This window comes from Prinia subflava, chromosome 6 (assembly GCF_021018805.1).
Source record: "Prinia subflava isolate CZ2003 ecotype Zambia chromosome 6, Cam_Psub_1.2, whole genome shotgun sequence".
Taxonomy (NCBI): Eukaryota; Metazoa; Chordata; class Aves; order Passeriformes; family Cisticolidae; genus Prinia; species Prinia subflava.
The window spans coordinates 18796236-18817137 of record NC_086252.1 but is presented as its reverse complement, the minus strand read 5'-3'; the positions used below and the strand labels follow the sequence as shown (position 1 = coordinate 18817137).

Sequence of the window (20902 nt, the reverse complement as noted above, 5' to 3'; positions counted from 1 at the left end):
GGTTTCTTCACGTGGAGGGGTACAACAGTACCGGGCTGAGAAGCGCATCGCCGCCAGCCGGCTTACAAGGCACTCTTGACTGATTGTAGCTTAGCAAGGAGGAACAACACAAAAACAGCCATCCTGGACCTGACCACAGGTCCACCCAGACCAGCATCCCACCTCCAACAGCTGCTGAGAGTTGTCCACAAAATACTTTGCTGGTCCTGTTCCCCAGAAGTGTTAATGCTTCAGATGCTGTGTAGTGTATTTTTCCTGCAGTATATTTATGTCCACCTGGAGCTCATGAATCCTCAAGTCTGCCATACTGGAAAGACCACCCCCCTACAGCCCTCTAGGAGCAATTCCTGCCTGTTGAGAAATGTAAATGGATTTGATGTATTCCACTGAACTCAAGGGGAACGTTCCATAGTAAGTTTGTACACAGGTGTGGATGTACACATCTCCGTGTGTGAATTGTGGCCCGTGCAGTAACTAACAGAGTGAACCTTGCCTTCAAACTCGGCTAAGGGAATGAGGTTAAACCCATATCAAATACTAAATTATTAAAGCAGGTATTCTTACCAAAACAAAGGTAGGAATTATTGAAAATTTCATATTATTTGAAACTACCCAAGTTGCTTGACATAACTAGCTAGAATTGTTATAGCAAGCTGAGCCATATTGCGTAAGTCAAAGATGGAACACAGTGAAACCTGGAACTAACAGCCTAAACATTTTTGATAGTTAGAATAGATAAACCTGTAATTTAAATATTACTCCAAAATTAATAGCTGGAGCAACCACGTTGTAACATGGACTACAGAACTGACTGAAACTACCACAGAAGCAGACCTAAGAGGATGTGAAGATGACCACGTGGCAAACACTTGGTAACAAAACAGCAAAGCAATGAAAGTCAAGAAGGGCCCAGACTCTAATATGGCTACTGATCCACACTCTTGTGTGCAGAGTTTAGACTGTAATAATAATTGCCCGGGAATGTCTTTGTCTAGGGGCCCCTCTTTAGAGGCCCCTAGCTCAAGCTACCAGGTATCAAAATTTATCTGTACCAATAGATATGATGGAGATGAGAGCCTAGTGTCAAAAATGTCTTTAACATCTATACTGCAGTAAGTTTATCAGAAATCTTTTGTTTGCTAACTGAAACCCCACCCTCCCACCCCCCACAGCTGGGCAGGCACAGGTGCGATAGCGAGAACGCACGCTGCTCTTTAAGCCCGGCCCACGCCCTCGGGGGAGGCTCTGCGCTCCCGCCGGCCCCAGGGCCAACGCCGGCGCTCCTGTGGGTTTCTGCAGTTCCCGTTCCAGCCCGGGTCACCCGCGCCGGGAGCCGAGCCCCGCCGCCCGCCACGGCCCCATCCCAGAGCGAGGGGGAGCCCCGGGGGCGCTGAGCCCGCACGGCCGCGCCCCCGGGCACCCCCATGCCCGGCGAGAGCCGCTGGGGCACGGGCATCCCTCGGCCTCGCTGCGGCCCTACGGTCCCGGCCCCCGCACCCACAGCTCCTCCGGCCCCTCAAGGCTCCTCGCTCGTGGGCGGGGCGCACCCGCAGCCCTCCGCCGGGGCTAACCCCTAACGCCGCGTACCTGCCCGCAGCCGGGCTCCTCCACGAAGCGAGCGTCGCCTTCCCCCGCCGAGCCCTCAAGGCTCCGGGGACACCTCAGCGCCCGCCTGAGGCGCCGCCGCCGCGCAGCCCCGGCACCCCCGCCGCGCTCCCTCAGAGCCGCCCTCTCCCCCGCCCCGCGGCGGGGCCGGGCCGGCAGAGACGCCCATCCCCGTCGGGCACCTCCTCGCGGCGGAGGCGGCCGCGGCCTGGGCAGGGGCCGGGGGAGCGGCGCGGCGGGAAATGGCGGCCGGGCCGGGCTGAGCGAAGGGGCCGGAGCTGCACCATGAGGCTGCTGCGCGCCCTTCTGCGCGGCGCTGCCGCGGGCAGCGCCTCCCCGAGCAACATCCCCCAGCAGGTGGACTTCTACTCACGCTTCTCGCCCTCGCCACTCTCCATGAAGCAGTTTCTGGACTTCGGTGAGTGTCCCCCGAGCCGCCCTTGACCGCTGCCCCTCCTCCCACAGGTGCCAGTGAGGAGCGGGACGGCCGCGACCCCTCACCCCGTCAGCGCTGCCCGGCTGTCGCTCGTCTGTTAAATGCTGCGCTTTCTGCCAGAAACGGGCTCTGCTTCCTTCTGGGGCAAGGGAGCCCAGTTGGCTCATTCCCAGAGACCGCAACTATGCCAAGGTTGGAATGGAGCTGAAAACTCCCGTTTTTGGCACCACCAGCGTAGTTCGGTGTCTTCCTGCAGAACCCGCAGTGCTGGGGAGAGGGTGGGAGCTGTGACAAGTGGTAGCGGTAGAGCCTGACTCAGACAGGTGAGACTGGTTAAGCCTTTTGCTAAGCAGCATGCAGCCTTTTCAAGGCAGCTTCCAAACACGAGGAGCGTTCAGCTTCAGCTGGCACCGACGGGCTGGAACAGTCATCACTTCTCAGTCACTTGCCTGTACCCTACAGAAACATCCTGCCCAAATGTTGCTGGTTTAGGAGGCGTGTGAGAGAAAGAACAGGATGCAGACACCAAGAGCCATCCTGGAGGATTTGGAATTTAGTCTTGAAAAGGAGTAAATCAGTAACAGGATACTCTGTCGTACATTCAGTACCAAAACCACTCCTAATGCTTCCAGGTTTGACTGTCAGCTTGGAAACAAAAAGGATCACAGGAATTGTTCTATTCTGCTTCAAAGCAAAGACCACATAGGGAAAGGCTGTGTAAGTCACGCTGAGAGACCTTTCAAAGCCTGAGGTTGGAGCCATTCTATAATACGTTCTATTTCTGTATCCAAGGCACTTTGGTGTGCATACATGTTTACATGTTGTATAGTTAATATATAGTTAATATATAGTTAATATATAGTTAATATATAGTTAATATATAGTTAATATATAGTTAATATATAGTTAATATATAGTTAATATAATAGTTAATAGTTGCATGATTTTTTATAGTTTTGCAAGTAAAACCTAATCCTAGAACCCTAAACTTTGTATAAACAGGAAGACTTAGAAAGAAGACTTTCTCACAATTATCTGCTGTGGCTTCATCCATCTTTTCAGTGTTTCACTTGTGGCTATAAAATGTATCAGACGTTTGAAACTCCAGATGCCTAAAGGAACTCCACCACATGTTCTGTTGCTACTGTAGGTGTAAGCAGAGAATCTTGCAATTCAGAGTTTGCTTTAACCTGTATTATTTTACCACTACTGACAAAATGCTTACCATAAAATCAGTGTTTATTTTCAATGCACACTATTTCCTTGTGTCAAAAGTTAGGCTACTTTTTTGCTCTTAGTACCTGAACATAAGGTAAAAATAATCTTGAAAACTTCTACAACATTTTTTCCCTCTCTTTTGCTTAATGATTTAATTACAGAGAGTAAAAACTAATAACAGCAATAAAAAAGAGTGCAAGACAGAGACAGTATTTGTCTGTAAACACATTTTGTAGCCATTATAACCTGATGGTGCTTTCATTAAGGATTTTTTTTTTTTTGCTCCTTTTACAAGAGTGAGAGCAGTCAAAGAGGAAATACTAAAATCTGGTAAAGCTAACTTAAAAAATGAAATATTCTATAAGCAAATTTAGGTCTGTTCTTGGGTTATAAGACCACAGCACTTTCTGTAGGAGTTTTACCCATCCTTTGCCTAGATATGGACTCCAGCTGCACAGGGAAAGAGTCATTTGCCTGCCCTATACTGCCTTCCATATTTGACCCAAGATTGCAAAGATAAGGCCTTCAGATACAAAAACTATTTTGTGAAATGTAATTTTTGGAGTACATGAGGCATTTAAAGATTATATTTATGCTCTAATAACTCCAACTTGATTTGTTCTTGGAATTTTACCCAAGAAAAGGGGAAGGCCAGTAACAGTCATGCCTGAAATGCAGTATGACTAGGGAGAAGAATGAAAGGTTTCTAGGCAGATGTCATGTAGATAGAGCATAATGCTGTTAAGTGCCATTGTGGAAGAATTGCTTGTAAATTATTCACTTTTTTATTAACTGACATTCTTTCATCAGTGTAGTTTGTTATTTGTCTGAGTCTGCATGCTTTAAACTACTCTATTTCAATTTGGTGAAGATTTTTCATGTTTAAGGCACTCCCAGCTCCTTTTTTCTTTCCTTATCCCTTCCTTTTCTTCCCCAGCTTCCCCATGCCAAATGGAAGGAGTGAACCGAGCAGTAACACAGGAGTTAATTTTTAGGATACCTGTTTTGAAACAGCAGACCTGAAGTAAGCACTTCACTGCAGCAGATGGGCAGGTTAGGAAGTTCAGATGCTGTTTACTTGACAGTCTTTGAGTCTAGAAAGAAGTCTGGCTGAGCATGAAGTGCAGCATTTCCTCAGTCTCCTCCCCACTGCACGCTCCTTTCTCGCCTAGGAAGACAAGCTTTGCGGGAGTAAAAGCCGCTCTTGATTTTAATAACTGCATTTAATTGCCACCCCCACAGATGACACTTGTTGTTACAAAAGGAGGACAGGCTGGTTATCAAAAGAGGCAGTATTTTCACTTCTAGCTTTTTAAAATGTAAAAAAATTAAATGTTTTACTATCCTAATGGCTAAGCAGAGTAGCTGTCCTACTTTTGTTTCTTTCTCACTATTGCGTGAATTCATTCACCTGACTTCTGTTGCTGTAAGACTGAATTTAAACTGCAACAGATTTAATTGAAAATGAGATCAATATTTCTGAATTTATTTTCTGAAAGTGTTTGAGGATGAGCTATGATAATTCACTGAGATCAGTGATGAAAAGCAGGGTATATGGGACTGTGATATCCTTCTCATGAATAGTTTCCTGTGCTGCTTTCATTTGCTTCTCTGACATGCTCAGAATGACATATTATTTGATCAGTGCTGGTTAGAGTCAATGTTTGCTGCAAATAAAATGAACAATATACACGGATAGAAGCCATATTTAAAGTTGAACAGCGCAGGTCTGTAACTGTTGCATTAGTTTCTGTTTATATATTGAAGATTCTCATTACTACAACAGGAAGGTTTCAGTATGTGATAAATTTCAAAATACAAGTGGGCTGCTGCCATGAAAGAAACACCATCTAACCAGCCTGGCTGAGAAAGCTTTGAAATCAAGGTATAGACCTCTTGTGCAAGAAAGTAAGTTTGTGTAGTTCTCTACCATAGGTATTGACTTCATTCTGATGTCATATTGGTTTTAGGATCTGAAAATGCTTGTGAAAAGACATCATTTATGTTTCTGCGACAAGAGTTGCCTGTGAGATTGGCAAACATAATGAAGGAAATAAGCTTGCTTCCAGACAACCTCCTAAGAACACCTTCAGTTCAGCTGGTGCAGAGCTGGTAAGAACAGTGGCATTCCATTCCTTGAGGGGTCACCTTCTGCACATACACAGGCTGGAGGAACTTGCTCTCTTCTACTGAAAGAACATTCATAGGTGTGCTACATGAACACCACTTATTTATACTGAGATGTTAAATACACCAGTGTGATCAGAAACTAAATGACAGATGTGGGGAAAAAACATGTAGAGAACCCACAAGGGAATTAAGAAGTCATTAGGTATTGTACATACTCATGTATGAAGAATAATTTTTTTAATCAAAAATCCACCAGAACAGTGTTTAATAAGGAACTTACCTAAAAGTGAAGAAGCTAGTTAAAGAAAACAGCAGTAGCAGACTAAGGCATAAAATGTTTGCAAAACATAGCAGAAATCATTTAAAAGACATGTTATTGCATATTGAGAGAAGTTATAGAAAATATGAAAAAAAATAATAGGAAGTTCCCAAAGGCAAAACATAGAACAACAGAGAGAACATGAAGGTATTAAAGTAAAAAATATTATTTGAAAAGTAAAGTTTGCTTCCAAGTAAGCAACTTAGGCATAAACTTTTTCAAGATGAAAGCAAAACAAAGAGATTGCTTGGCAACTGCTAAATGCACAAGGATTTCTGTAAAGGCTTTTAAAGTTAAGGTATCTGCCAGTAAGTGGGACTGACTAGATGACTGAATATGAAAAGAGCTATCAATGAAGATGAAGGCTCTTAATGAAACAGAAGTGCTTACATTCTCATGATACTAGATGGCACTGATCAAATGGGAAATTAATTCCATTTGGGCAAATGGAAAGTAGAACACAGGGAAGAACCTCCTCTCTCTGTGTGCTTGCTTCCTTACAATGGAAAAAGAAATTTTGATGCTACTGGGAATATTTTTCTGGATATGTCAGTTGAATGGCAAGAAGGAAAATAGTGTTAGGAACTAAATAACAAATAGGGAGGAATATAATTGTACCACTGTGTTAGCCCATTATTCCCCTGAATTGCATGCAGCTCCATCCTGAACAGAAAAAACCAAGAGGGATAATCAGAGAGTTGGAACAATTTTTACGTGAGAAGAAACCAAATAGAATTCTTCAGCTTGGAAAATACGTATCTAAGGAAAGGGATGGCAGAAATTCTTAAATCATGAATAAATGGAAAGATTTTTTTACTAACAGGAACGTGCTGAGGCTGCAAATAAGTGATCACCTACTGGGTTTCAAACACAAAGATGATATGTTATGCATTCTAATCAAATTGTGGAATTTATTGCTCTGGAAATTCTGGAAGAAAACATCGTAAATAGATTCAAAGAAATCTAATAAAATTCACAGGAAGACAGGTAGAATGATTTGGAAACATGCAGCATTGGAAGACCACAAATTGCTAACCAGAGAGATCTGGGGAGGCATATTAGAATTGATATTTATCCTGTTTGTTTCATTGAAAGGTACGTCCAAAGTCTTCAGGAGATTCTTGACTTTAAGGACAAAAGCTCAGAAGATTCAGGGGCTATTCACAGGTAAGGCTTTGCTGTCACATGTTAATACTGCATGGAAGAACTGGCAAGAAAACAATAGCTTAAAAAAATGTCCTATCTCAAATCTTTACAGAAGAATTGCAGCGATGTCACCCCCTGTCCCTAAAAAGAGGGTACATTAAAACAGGAAATTAAGCACTTTAGTGTAATGTCATTCTGTGGAATGCCTTGTGGAATGCTGGCTGACCATAAGTGCCATTTGACAGGCATAGGTTGTTCTGCATGAAAATGCTGACAGAGTTTTCTCTTTCTCTTGGCAGACACAAAGATAATTGTATCTTGATATCTTTATTTATTATCTTGATTCTTGGCAGGATCAGGATAATAATCATTTTATAAGTGGTCAAAATAGTAGATTACTGATTGTTTCAACACCAGTCACCTGAAATACAGTGAAAACTGACCTGCCTTCCTACTGCAGTAGGCAGACGTGTGATATTTTTGTACACAAGTCTTCATTTTTGTAGACAGACACTCTGTTTGCCAGAGTACCGAATTCCCTTGAAAGTGAAATACTAACAATGTATTCATGTTAGTTTTACAGACACTGTGATAAAAATCCGGAATCGCCACAACGATGTGATTCCAACGATGGCTCAAGGAGTAATAGAGTACAAGGAGAGCTTTGGCATTGACCCAGTGACCTCGCAGAACGTGCAGTATTTTCTAGACCGCTTCTACATGAGTCGCATTTCAATCAGGATGCTCCTTAATCAACACTGTAAGTGCCACTGTTGAAAGGACGGGGAATGATACCTGTACCATGACAACTGTATTTTCCTTTAATGTTGAAGTGCTTAATATATACTAAGGTGCCACTCAGGAGTATACTATTTGCCCTACCATTTATAACTCATTCTTAATACAATTCCTAAAATATTTATTAATAGTAGACTTTTCAGTATGGTGAGGACTGAAATTACAGATTGCCCATAAATTTTTTATTTAGCAAAACTGAAGACACAAACTAAAATTATAAAGTTATGCTGGATATTAAATGATGTTTTCTTTTTTGGCAGCTTTGCTTTTTGGTGGGAAAATTAATCCAGCTCATCCAAAACACATTGGAAGCATCGATCCTAACTGCAATGTTGTTGAAGTTATTAGAGGTAAATTCAGATGATAAGAACAAAAATCCTGAAAACTTACATGAATGTCTATACTAAGAGCAAATACACATCCTGGTATACATGTATTGTTTTCTTTCCTACCTGGAGCAGAAGTTTTATTTGATGTGAAATACACTTTTGCTTCTTTTTCCTGTAAACAGTTTTTCTGAAAAAAATACAAACCTCCCTGGCAGTGCACAGTACTTTCAAATTCTGTTTTTCAGAAGACTCTAGTGAAATGCGAGGGAGAAATGTAACTTCCTGTGTTTTTTATTATAGATGGCTATGAAAATGCCAAGAGGCTTTGTGATTTATATTACATGAGCTCTCCAGAACTTATCCTTGAAGAGTTGAATGGTAAGTGAATGTGGACAAGGCATGCTCTTGAACATTATGATGGCTTCTTCTAAAGGAGCTGGTGGTGAAATGTTCTGCTTTTCGCATAGTTCACGTGTTCCCTGTATCTACTGTCATAAATTGGGTTTTTTTAAGTTTGGCAGAATGCTTTCCCCATTCCTGCCTTTAATGAGAAAACTGACATGCTTAGAAGTTTTTGATTCTACAGCAGTTGATGTAACAAATTTAGTAGGCTCCTTCCCTTGCTAAGATTTCATGTGTCTGCACCTGACATTACTGCATCTCACCCTCTCTGCATTTCTTGCACCACATTAAAGATTTATACGAGACATTCCATTCAATCTTCATGATACTTGTGAGGAGTTATTTGAAAGCAATGATGATATGCCCTTGTCAGTGATCCCATAGTCAGTTTTGAGATTAATTCCTAAAGCAGCAAGCAACATTTGAAAATCTTGATTGTGACTTCTGGTTAACATATGATTTTTCAAAATATTTAAATTTTCCTTTTTTAAATTTAACAATACAAATTTACATCTTGAATTTACTGTGGGAGTTGATAAAAATATCTCATTTGCTGTTTAGTTATTTAGACTCTCTTCTCTCCAGCTAAGTCACCAGGACAGCCCATGCAAGTGGTGTATGTGCCATCACATCTCTACCACATGGTTTTTGAACTTTTCAAGGTCTGTGCACTTACCATTAATTACACAATTCTTTCATACATCTTTGTTTACTGAGATTGTATTGATTTGACTTTTTGAACCGATTCTAGATCCCAGTGTGTGTTTGCAAGTGCAAACTCTTGCCCTTTGACTGCAGCTACCCTGTACTATTAGAGAAACAGTAATTAAATAGAAAATGAACAGCTTTGGAAGATGTATCTCTTTTACCCAGTCAATGAATACCTTCTGAATAGACAGCCTAAATATTAAAATGTATGAAGACATTAGTTAATAAAGCAAGTGAGAATAAGATATCCCATAAATTGTGTATCTTCAAATCTGGTAAAATGTGTAACAGGTCCTGCAGAGCTTTCCTCAAGCAGTTTTGTCCTGGACTTTTCTTGGACTTTGTGTCATATTGCACATACTATGTGCATTATAAAGAATTCTGGAAAACAAACACTATATATTAAACTGTTCATGTTTCCTTTAAAAAAATAAATATTTGAAGTCTCTGTATTCTAATAAACTAAATATATACCGATACTGAATAAACCAGGAATATCAAAAAACCCATTTTAAACCAATATACATTTTTCTGTTTTTTAAATACATGATAAAAGTAACTACTGAATTGATATTTTAAGATAATATACAAAGTTAATAGGATTTAAGTTGTACTTGAAAATTACAGAATGCAATGAGAGCCACCATGGAACATCATGTCGATCGATGCATTTATCCTGCAATTCATGTACACATCACGTTGGGAAATGAGGATTTAACTGTGAAGGTACTAATTTTTTTACTATTCTGTATTTTGATCGGTGGTTTTTTTTCCTGTCACGAGCAGCATGTTAGTAACTTGAGCTGGTGATCTGGTTCTATCAATAGATTATATGTAAGTAAAAAAGCTCTTACGGAATTTCACACACTGCCTCATGAAGAGGCTGCAGTCACACCGAGAGCTCTGCAGTAGCATCCTGTGCTTCTTGTGTCTTGCCTAGCTTAGAAGCAACCATGATAAAAATGAAGGAGCATCTTTATACAATTGTAACATCAACGTTTTCCAAGTGACAATGGCAGAGCTATACAGGTGTGAAATAACTGAAGAAAGGGAAATATATATTGTATATTCCACACAAAACAAACCTCCTGAGGTACAGTTTGCAGTTTCTTCTTTTTCTGTACAACATCCATGTTAGATTTCAACGACCAACTGCAAGCACTGGAGTTTTCACAGGTCTAACCAAACTGTAGTAAAACAACTCCTTTGACTTAATCCTTCAAGTAATATGTCTTAGCAAATCCTATTTAAATGGCAGTATTCTTGAGGAATAAAGATAAAATACACAGAGCATTTGCTAAAAGGTGTAGATAGTGACTTCAGACAAAAGTGTGTTATGAACAAGATAAAAGCAATGCACAATTCAAGCAGAATTTCCTTTCCTCCAAGAGATTATGAATGCTTCTTATGGCAGTATTTTATTTAATGGTTTGAATAAGATGAAAGGGAAGGATTCATCTCTCTTTGGTCATTGTTGAAGATAAGAATTAAAGAAAATCTGTAAAGTAGGGACAGCTTCAAATAATACTTTACAGGAACTTTCTCTGGCTTATTGTTTGAGAGAAGCTGTCTTTTATCAAAATGTATTCAGGGATATAAAGCTAAATGCTCCTTCTTGTTCCAGATGAGTGACCGTGGTGGTGGTGTTCCTATGAGGAAAATTGACAGACTCTTCAACTATATGTATTCAACAGCACCACGGCCTCGAGTTGAGACATCACGAGCTACACCTTTGGTATGCAAGTATTTGACACCCTGGCATCGTGGACAGGTCTAATTTTAGAGACATTACATTGAGTAATATTTTCATTTTACTTAATTCAAGCTTAATTAAAGTATTTTTCAAAAAATACCTGGAAAATGGCATAAAATACTGAAAATTATTTAAATTTGTTAATGATTCTCTTTCTCTACTAAATCTAAAGATCATCCCACCTCAAGCACAATACTTGGCTATGCTGCACATACTGCAGTGGATTCAGGATTCAGAATTATTTTTGTAGCCACTCAGTGAAAGGAAGAATAATTATAGCAATGACTTTAGATCAAGGCTGTAGTTCTGTGTAGTCAGTTGTACCAACCCCAGCAAGGATGAGGGTACATACATGTTACAGGACATATGAAGAATCCACTATGGTCTCACATGAATGTAATAAATGCCAAAGAAATAAAGCCTAAACTCTCAGAAATTAGAATCTCTGAACAGCTTTCCTGTATTTATTCTCCCACATTGCATCATTTAAAAATATATGTAGTTCTGCATGTAGATCACTCTGCAACTCACTGAACACAAATCTTTACAGAGGAGTGTTCAGAGTACACTCATTGAGAGATTACCTCTGAAAGTTACTATTTAAACAAAAAATCATGCCTAACACTTTAGGGCACTGCCCTGCCACTGCAGCCAGGCCTTGGTAGAATTTCTGTATAAGCTGCAAATTCACAGACATTGTGTCTTGAACCTTTTTCATATATAGTGATGATGAAATGTATCTGACTTAAGAACACTGAGTCCTTTAGATCAGTAGCTCCATGAGGCCTGATGCAGACACAGCACAGTCTTCTCTAATGGCATCTCTTCAGAAAATTACCATAATACAAGAAGTGTTATCTACCAGCCCTGCCTAACACAGGAATATCAAGCAGTTTTCTCATAATCACTATCATTCACACATCCTTCTGGTTTGGGGATACATAACAGCTGGGGGAGGAGAGCATAATAGTTAACACCTGAACTCCTCTGACGGTGAAACATGCTTAGTTTATTTTACCTATTAAAACAGAAAATGCCTCTGGTTAATGTAAGTAATGGAAGTATCATTTTTCTCCTGATCAGGCTGGATTTGGTTATGGCTTACCCATATCACGTCTGTATGCACAGTACTTCCAAGGAGACCTGAAACTCTATTCCTTAGAAGGCTATGGTACAGATGCAGTTATTTACATCAAGGTATGATGGAACACTCTGCCATTTTAATCTGAACTGCTAATGGAACTCCTTGTTCCATTATGATAACTTCAATTAAGAATCCTCAGCTACAGCCTTTTCTCTTTACAGGCCTTATCAACAGAATCAATTGAAAGACTCCCTGTATACAACAAAGCAGCCTGGAAGCATTATAAGGCAAACCATGAAGCCGATGACTGGTGTGTGCCAAGCAGCGAGCCAAAGGACATGACCACTTTCCGCAGCAGGTAGCTTTTTCCTCAGCACCTCCTAAGAAGTAGGTTTGTCTAAAGGGAATTTAGAAGACCTAATTTATACCAAGATGTTGAGCAACTTTGATACATAAAAATCATTTTAAGTGGTGTAACAGAAAATTCAGTGTATTTAGGCTTTTCTGAAATTAAAAAAACAACAGCTGCCAAAACCCCCAACCTGCACTTACAAAGAAAGGTCATACTTCATTTGTTTCACTTTCTGTTTATGACTGCTTTCAGAGCTAAGTAAAGGAGCAATATTTTGGTTTATATAGGGATCAATGCAACAGCTGTCACATCTGGTATTAATTTGTATGATTACAAAATTTTATTAGAAGAACTATTGAAAAAGCTCACTGGAACATTCTTCCATTATACAATTAATTCTACAGATTAATTAAAAACTTGTGTGAGAAATATCAAGCTCATTGCTATACCTCTTCAACTGTATGGCACTTTCTTTTATCTTTAGCATGCTGAAGCTTAATTTTGCAAAGTTAGATATGTTGCCTACATCCACTGCCTACATCAAGAGTTTTTTTTCAGCTGTAGAAATCACACATCTCTGTAGGGATAAAATTTTTTAAAAAGCGTTTTTAACTGCTACTACTGCTATATTGTATCTCAGGTATGTGGCATTGGTTGTATCTTTTTGGTTGTAATGTGAATATATAATGGATGTGAAAAACTTACCTTGCCCTGATCATTGTGAATTAAAAACTAGCATGGCTTGTGTACAGTAGAGAAATGTTGTCTTGCATTTGCCTGTATTTCTGTAGGTCATACCGAAATGCAGTATCAACATTCTAGCCTTCGTAAGACTTGGGTATGCCAGGTACAGCTGTAAATGGAAACTATTTTAATAAACAGATTTTTAAAATTTGTCTGTAATAGGGCATCTCTATTACTTCGACAGTATAAGCTACCTTCTCAGGAGTGTAAGTAAGAATAAGTGGAATTAACAGTTTTTGAAAATACCTTTGCATTTGTGATATACTTCTGGCCTCGTTTTTGTAGTAACGGGAAGTCACACTTCAACATAAACATGATAACCACAATATGTTAATCCAAGACAAATCAGAACATACAGGGGAACATGGAGAGGACAGTGAATCTCACATTTCAGATACAGAGTCCTTTTAATAAAGAATTCAACTTAATGCCTACTGTATGAGCTTTGTTCAACTCGCACACCTCTGTGTTGCACCTCAATCCCTGTCATTCCTGAACATTTTTGGAATGATGCAGTTAAAAGCCATTGAGTCCTAATCCTTTTCTCAGTTAACTAAACCACATGTAATTCTGTGGGTTTTGTTCTGTAGCAGACATGCATAATCCCTCTCAGAAACAGTAAGCCCAGCTTTTGCTAGTTTCCTATCTCTGCACAAAACAGAAGGTGAGATACCACAAGTGAAGGGGACAGGTGGGATGTTGGAAATTGAAGTCATGTTTCTCTAGTTGTAGCTGAGCCAGGTTCAGGGTTTATCACCTGCTACCTCCCTAGCCAAGTTCTGCAGAACAGTGAAATGGTTTTATGCCCTGGTTAAGCTAACGTAGATAACTTTAACAGAGTGCATTACAGACTGGGCTGTATACACAGTTAAACTGACAGTCTGGGAGAGGATCATTGTATCTTAATGCCACCAGAGCAGTAGGGTTACCTATTCCACTCAAGCTTGTGGACACCTTGGGGCCCCTCTTTTTCTTCCTTACAAGGATGTGAGGTGGTAACTGGCACACCTTTCAATCTGCATGGCTACAAGTGAAGAGAACTGAGAGCTGTTCCCTTCTTTGGCCCTGCAAGAGGATGTCAGAAATGCCATGCAGTGTAAAACAGGGCCTGTACAAATTTTGGAAGGGACACTTGCAGCTATTGTTTTTTCTAAGCCAAAGCTGAAAATTACAGCAAGGGCTTTTAAAAACTCAGGTCTGAAGTTGAGCATTCTAACCTTTAAATCTTTTAACTAACTCAGTTGATTTTAGTAACATCAGACAACTCCAAGTGGTATTTCTGAAGAAAATCTACAAAGTCCATTAAGTATTTTAAATATTACTATAATAAAATCTCTTTCACATTCTCAGCTAACTACCAAATTGAATTCTGATTACTAGAGCAACTTGCTGTATAATTAGATTTGTAGTTATCTCTTTACCTGTCACCCCAAATTATTGTGGTGAAAACACAAACGCGTAGTGTTTTGATTTACAGTATGTAATCCTAGTTAAAAATTTGGTGACTTTTGGTTTAAATAGAAGTGGAGAAGACAACTTTTCTATTTAATATTTTCAATACTACACTGAAGTCATTGCGAGCACACTGGTTAAGTTGAAGTGAATCACTACAATAAAGTAGTACACTGTCAAAATGCTGAGATTAATAGTTTTGTATGCAAATTAGCTTTCTTGCACTGTACAATTAATCTTGGTTTGTGTTAATTTTTGAAGAATTGCTGGATTTATTCATTAAAACTACTGTAAAAAGGAAACTTTGTTGGGTGATTGTGTAGCTCGGTACTGAGCTCGTTCTGTGCAGCCAGCGCCTTCTCATTCAACACTGGCCACATGTTCAATGTGGTGGGCTGTGATAATCAGAGTTCTCATGCTCAGGTGCCAGGGAATTCATCATCCCTGCTATGGCCCCTCCTCACCTGTGACAGCTCTGCTCACAGGCAAATCTCTGAAACCATTATTCCCACTAGTCTTCATGAGAAAACTCTTCCCAGGGTGCTACAGCAGGCTTGAAGAGAAAAGGTAATATGGATTCTAGCAATATTCGGTGTTCTAGCTGCTAAAACACTCAACTTTCTTGACTGAATTAATTAAAGAGTGGTTTTACGTGGGAGATTCTGAGCATCTGATGATTCCATACTTCTAATTCCTTTCTCTTTCATCAGTAGGGCAGCATTCCTCTTTGGTTCAAGGTCTGTAAGTTTGGCATACAACTCAGAGCTACTGTGAACAAAGTAAATAAGTTAAATCTTGACCAAAGAACGCATAAAAAACTGAAATACAATCTCTTTTAAAAAGGAATTATTACCAAAATTTTCAAACTTTATTTTGGAAATGCCGAGTGTGCAGAAGCATTTCCACACAGTCCTTTGCTGAAATTCTTAAGACATTTATACAAAAAAGTAATAAATGTGAAACACCAACAGTGAAGTTCATTCATTTAATTAAAATGAAAAACAGTCCATAGATTTAAAGGAGAACTTGGTCCACATAAACGAACTATGTAAGTTTTGTTCTAGTCCATTCTGGGATGGAACTGATATTTAATCTAGTCTATGCTTCTGGAATAATCTAAATTAGGAAGTGCTCGTGTAGTATCTCTAGAAAATAGTATGTAAATATACAAAACACCAAGTTATGTTCTAAGCTATTTCAAGAATCAAATCCTCCTTTAAAGAGAAATAATCTGTAGTCTACAACTGGACATTTAAATACAAGGCAGAAACCAGTGCGTCAGTGATAATTTTTCCTACAATTCTTTCCTCAGTATTTTAAGTCTGAAAAACAGTATTGTTTAAAATTAGCAAATATATAAATTTGGTCCGCAAAAAATCTTGTAGCATGTAGAAAAGAGAAATACATGTATTGCAAATTGATCTTATTCATAGCATAAATCTATAAAACTATGTATTATTTAGGAAAAATAGGTTAAAAAGGATCTTATTTATAGGCTTAAACCTTGTTCCAACACCACATGGGTAGTGTACAGAAAACTTAGTATTATGTAGGATATGTAGTTTGTGAAAACTACTTAGTATTTCTTGTTATTTTCTCAGTAAATTGCAGCACATAGAATTAAAAAAATGTATTACTCAAGTGACCTTTGAATGAAGTTCCAGAAGTACAAGAATTAAAATAATACTAAATTTGAAATACATGCTTTCTTTTTAAATTAGACATTACCGTTTCCTTAAACTTAATTTTTACTGTACATCTTTAGTGGCAACAGATAAACAGACTGTCAGACTGAATTTGTTGGCAGGATTTTCCTGTTGTCCCTCTATCAGCTTCAACTCTATCAAATGGTAGTTGATTAATACTGGAATGATTTTTAATACCATATTCTACTTCTCACAAACATCAATTTCAATGAAAAGGGCATATGACACTTTAGGAGCAGAAATGTTACTTAAGGCAGAAAGTTAAATTATTGTCTATTAGTACAGGCAGAATCAACTAGAAATAAAAATATTGAAAACATTATTTCATTTTATTGGGCTGTAATGGGGAGGGACCACAATTAAAAAGAAAAAACCCACCTACCACGTTAAACTGTTGCACTTTCCCTCCTCCCTCAAGTGTACAATTATATACAAATCTGCTGAACTTCCTCAGGATTAGGCAAGTCTGCCCTAAAATAAAATGGTCATTTTAGCAGCTTGATTCAAGAGTGGCCACCACTCTGCCAGTCTTGCGAACTTCTTTCTCCTTCCTTTGAACCTTTTCCTTCTGCTTTTCCAGTTTTTCCTGTGTTTTTCTAATATCTTTAATTTTTTTCTTTATTGTTGATCGGTCATTTTGACTGGAAACTCCCAAAGCCTTTGGAGGAGAAAACAAAACAAAACCTCATCAGTATTTTTTTTTCAACAGCACTGTTAGCAGTACTTGTACATTAACAAGGTAAGAAAGTGTTATTCACTTTTCAACAAGATAGTCTGTTTATTTGAAAAATAAAGACTTAGGGCCTCAAAACCACTGTACTAAGGCAGGTAAGGAAACCAAGGCCAACTGTTCAGTTGTGAAATAACAGTTTCGTGTTGCATTTTACAAACATGTAAAGCCCTGAGAATTTCCAGAAAATAACATCATAGGTAGTAGCCTCCAGATGTTTTTCTGGCTCCTTTTATACACGAGGAATTTTTCCTCAGTAACTTCTCCTTAGTAATTTTCAAGTGTATTTAATTCCTAAGCAGGCGCTCAGGACGCGGCCGGTGCAGTTCCACCTGCGAACGGCGGGTGGCGGCCCGCGATGCCGCCTGAGCGCTCCGGGCTCTCAGCCCGACCGGAGCCTGCCAGGTGCCCGTGGAGCTGCGGCCATCAGCGTTCACCACTGGGAACACTCATCTGACAGGCCAGTCACCGCTATCTTCTCTGTGCCCACGAGATTTTATAAAGTACAGGACATTTGTGCTGCATGTCTACTTAAAATGCAGGCATAGTTTGGAGACTGAAGTTAGAGCACCTTTTCCCCCCAAGCCCCTCAATTCTGCTGTTGATCATGAATAATAATTTGCCTTATGCCAGAATAGACCAATGAGCCTCTTCTAGCTGCACATCTTGCCTGTCCATAATGCAGTCTCACAATCTAACAAGAAAGAAAAACTGCAGGAATTTACCAGCACTATATGGGATACATATACACTGCAGCTTCCAGGTGTAAAATGGCAGGAAAAGACTCAAAAGATTCAGACTGTGTTTTCAGCAGGAGTAAAAACTTGAAACATTTAAAATGTCACCAGATAGGATTTTAGCCTTCCCATTTGAAGAAGAAATGTCAAAGAAACAGATTTCTAAAACTGAATACTGCAATTCTATTTGAATTGGCCAGAGCATTTTTTGGTATGATCTTATGTTGAGATTAATAACAGATGTATCAAGACTCCTTGGACAATTATGCTTCCTTTCTTTTCTTCAAGATACAAACAAGGAAGCAATATTTGTTATTTTTCTGGCTATAAACAGCCTGTCTTTAATTCTACAATCAATTATTAATTACCATGTAACTAAACAGTCTCCAAGGATTTCAAAAGCAACTCAAAATAAACTAACAAGAGCAAACAACCATCCTTTAAAAACCCACAAAACCAGGAAACTGGACTTTGTAGATTAAAAAACCATCTAAATAAGCAGTGAAACCTATACAGTCACAAATCTATCCTGGGATGTTCACATACCTTCAACTTCTCACTGTCGAGCTGCATCAACTGCTGTCCATCTACGTTCATGGCTGTGAACTCTGTAATATACTGCTCCATGTTCATTCCCATTAACCAGTGGCACACTTGCTGGGTGGTCCATTCAGAAATAGGTCTACTGTGCCATTGATTTTGCTTTCCCGTTGTTGTAAATTCATCATCCAATGCCTAACCAATTGAGAAAAGTCACCATAAGCAATATTTTACTTGAGTGTATGTTGAACTCCAGTTGTCAGGTGAGTTTGGTTAACCAAGTGCATTTTTAAACATGCTCTACTCCAAAGTCAAGTTCTCGAGATCAGTTTGCCTAGTTTACTATAAACAAGACACTTCAACATTCAACACAAAGTCAGAAACTGAGAACATAAATGGTAAATTGGACCTTTGCAAACAATGAACACACTTCCTCAGTTAGTTGGTTAAGGTAGCTCTATCTTAATGCTGGACACTACCTTACACAACATGAAGAATTATCAAGCACTTCAACTCTCTTATTATTGTTAAGTGATGGAAATCCAGAATAAAAGCAATTCTAGTAGCCAGTAAAACTGGTGAGTGTTCTAGGTGCAGTTTTACTACGTTTTGTACATTTGTAAAGACTGTTCATTCTTTGAACTAATGCTATCACATCAATATTTTAAAAGGTCTGCCCAAATAGAAGATGACCATTTCAGAAATAAATCAGCTTGTAGGATTCCATTGCAAATACACATTGCCAGCTCACAGAGCTTTTGAGGCACCCTACTTCAATTTCAGTTTGCTTCTGAGGGGAAAAGGTAGTGCTGTTTGTCCTGAAGCACTGTTACTTCATCACAGAAGAAAAGCTACACAACAGAGCTCATTGTCTGTAGAGAAGAAATTCCAGTGCGGTACTGATGTGGTGACATCAGTTAACTGAAGGTTTTTTACCTATCCAGAATCATCTCTCACTACTAGCTCATCACTAAGTACAGGCTGCATTAGACCCACAGACTGTTCACTGGGCAGCTTCCACTAGTCATCCAAGATGTTTGCAAAGAGCAGAAAGCATGCTCCCCTTTTCCAGCAAGCCTTATTTGCATTTGGAAACAGAAAACAAGGGAAAAAGGAGTTTTCTAGTTATGGATTTGAGAGATAACCCTGTTAAGTCGCAGGTGAACAACTACAGCTGCCAGCCAAAGGGATCTCACAAAATCCAGCTTATTTGATGGAATATTTAGGAGAGTCGATTGATGTAACAAAATGATTGTGGTGATTACAAGTCAAAGATAATGAGATGCAGGCCTGTCACATGATCTGATCATAAAACACAATGGATCTGAGCACGCAGTATGGAAGACACATATGAGGGGAAACACAAAATTTTCCAATTTCCAATGTAGTGAAGGACTACACATAATTTGAAATGGTTTTGCTTTTCCTGTTCTGTGAAACAAGGGACAGTGGCTACATTAAGAGGCAACACAGATAAACAGAAACAAGTCTGTAGAGCTGAATGGTTTGTGCTTAGGTCCTAAAATCCACACTACAAGCATTTCAAAAGATTTTCACTTCCAAATAGCTCTAGTCTGATCACAAAGACTCAATGGGCACTAGCATCTGCACTGTAGCAGGACCACTGATGGAGCACATGTGATTTTACTTCTGAGATAAATCAAAGTAAAGCAAGCGGGAACCATCAGAATATTTATGTCAAAAATGAACTCCTTATCCAAATCAAAAAGATTATGTAGATAGAACGAGTGCAAACACATCTGCCTTACTGATGTGCAAAAGAAGAACAGCAATTTGCATAAAATAACAGCAAAGGGCTCTAGAAGAGGTGAGGCCTGAAGTGCTCTATAGAGCATCTGTATCAAGACAGCTGGGGCACTGAGTCTTCTATCCAAGCTATAGAGCTTGAGATGCCTCACACAGAGAAGATTTGTTGGATAAATTACCAAGGGAATTTCAAAATGCACATTTATTTTAACTAATTTTACATAACAGTGTTCCCCAACCTGATATTGCAATACAAAATACATACTGGCAAATTTGTCTCATAATAGCAAATGTTCATGAATAGTACATAAAAAAGGGGACCTGTATCTCAGGTGTGGTCTATCAGCCACAAGAAATACTAAAATATACACTGTCACATATGCATTTTTTAATATATCTATGTACTTTTATTATTTGAGGTGGGGGGTGGGTATATATATGTATCTCCTTTACATGAAAAAAATGTAAAGTGTTTTATTCCACTTGGAACTCACTCTAGATTTACTGAATCTGTGCAAGCCATGCAAAAACTTCCCTTCTGTAATTTCAGTGTAAGTACCTGAAGATGTATTCTTGCCAAAAAAAGAAGCAGACCCAGTTTCTTGCATTTCATCAGTGAAATGCTGTCCCCTGACAGAATCTTGGGGGTTCTCTGAATTGATTTGTCCAAACAGCACAGATTAGAGCAGCTAACAGACTGCACTATGGAGGAGTCCTCCAGGCTTAGCTATGAATTGGGGCTTAGGGTTTCAGCATCATCAGTTGCTAACAAACTCCTTCTGCTTCATATTGGTAAAGACAGAACCCTAAAACTAGAAGTTGTAGCAACACCTGAATCTGTGTTAAAACACACAGACATCATCTCCTCACAGATAATCAATACTGTAAAATTTGAATTTTTCACTACTACACAAGGGAAAGCATCTATGACTATTTTTCAGAATAC

The 20902-nt window shown here is 39.2% G+C and overlaps 2 protein-coding genes across 6 annotated transcripts in view; one reads left to right on the top strand and one right to left on the bottom strand.

The window, feature by feature from the left end:
• The first annotated feature begins 1798 nt into the window (after nt 1-1798).
• On the top strand, nt 1799-14778 carry PDK1 (pyruvate dehydrogenase kinase 1). 2 transcript variants are annotated; one of them, XM_063400517.1, is made up of 11 exons: nt 1799-2023; nt 5230-5371; nt 6804-6875; nt 7430-7614; nt 7913-8002; nt 8282-8359; nt 8969-9045; nt 9719-9817; nt 10716-10826; nt 11928-12041; nt 12150-14778. In XM_063400517.1, exons 1-11 carry the CDS (start codon nt 1891-1893, stop codon nt 12288-12290), a joined length of 1242 nt encoding a protein of 413 aa, XP_063256587.1. In that variant the 5' UTR covers nt 1799-1890; the 3' UTR covers nt 12291-14778. The 2 variants fall into 2 exon arrangements, with proteins under 2 accessions (XP_063256587.1, XP_063256588.1); XM_063400518.1 differs by lacking the exon at nt 1799-2023 and adding an exon at nt 2087-2233.
• Nucleotides 14779-15309: 531 nt separating this feature from the next.
• Nucleotides 15310-20902, bottom strand: part of LOC134552145 (neurabin-1-like) — a 40451-nt gene continuing 34858 nt past the window's right edge. For all 4 annotated transcript variants that reach the window (XM_063400511.1, XM_063400510.1, XM_063400513.1 and 1 more), the window contains 2 exons: nt 18196-18384; nt 15310-16840 (listed from right to left, as the gene is read on the bottom strand). In XM_063400511.1, coding sequence (XP_063256581.1) covers nt 16673-16840; nt 18196-18384 — 357 coding nt within the window. In that variant the 3' untranslated portion in view covers nt 15310-16672. The remainder of the gene's footprint in view (nt 16841-18195; nt 18385-20902) is intronic.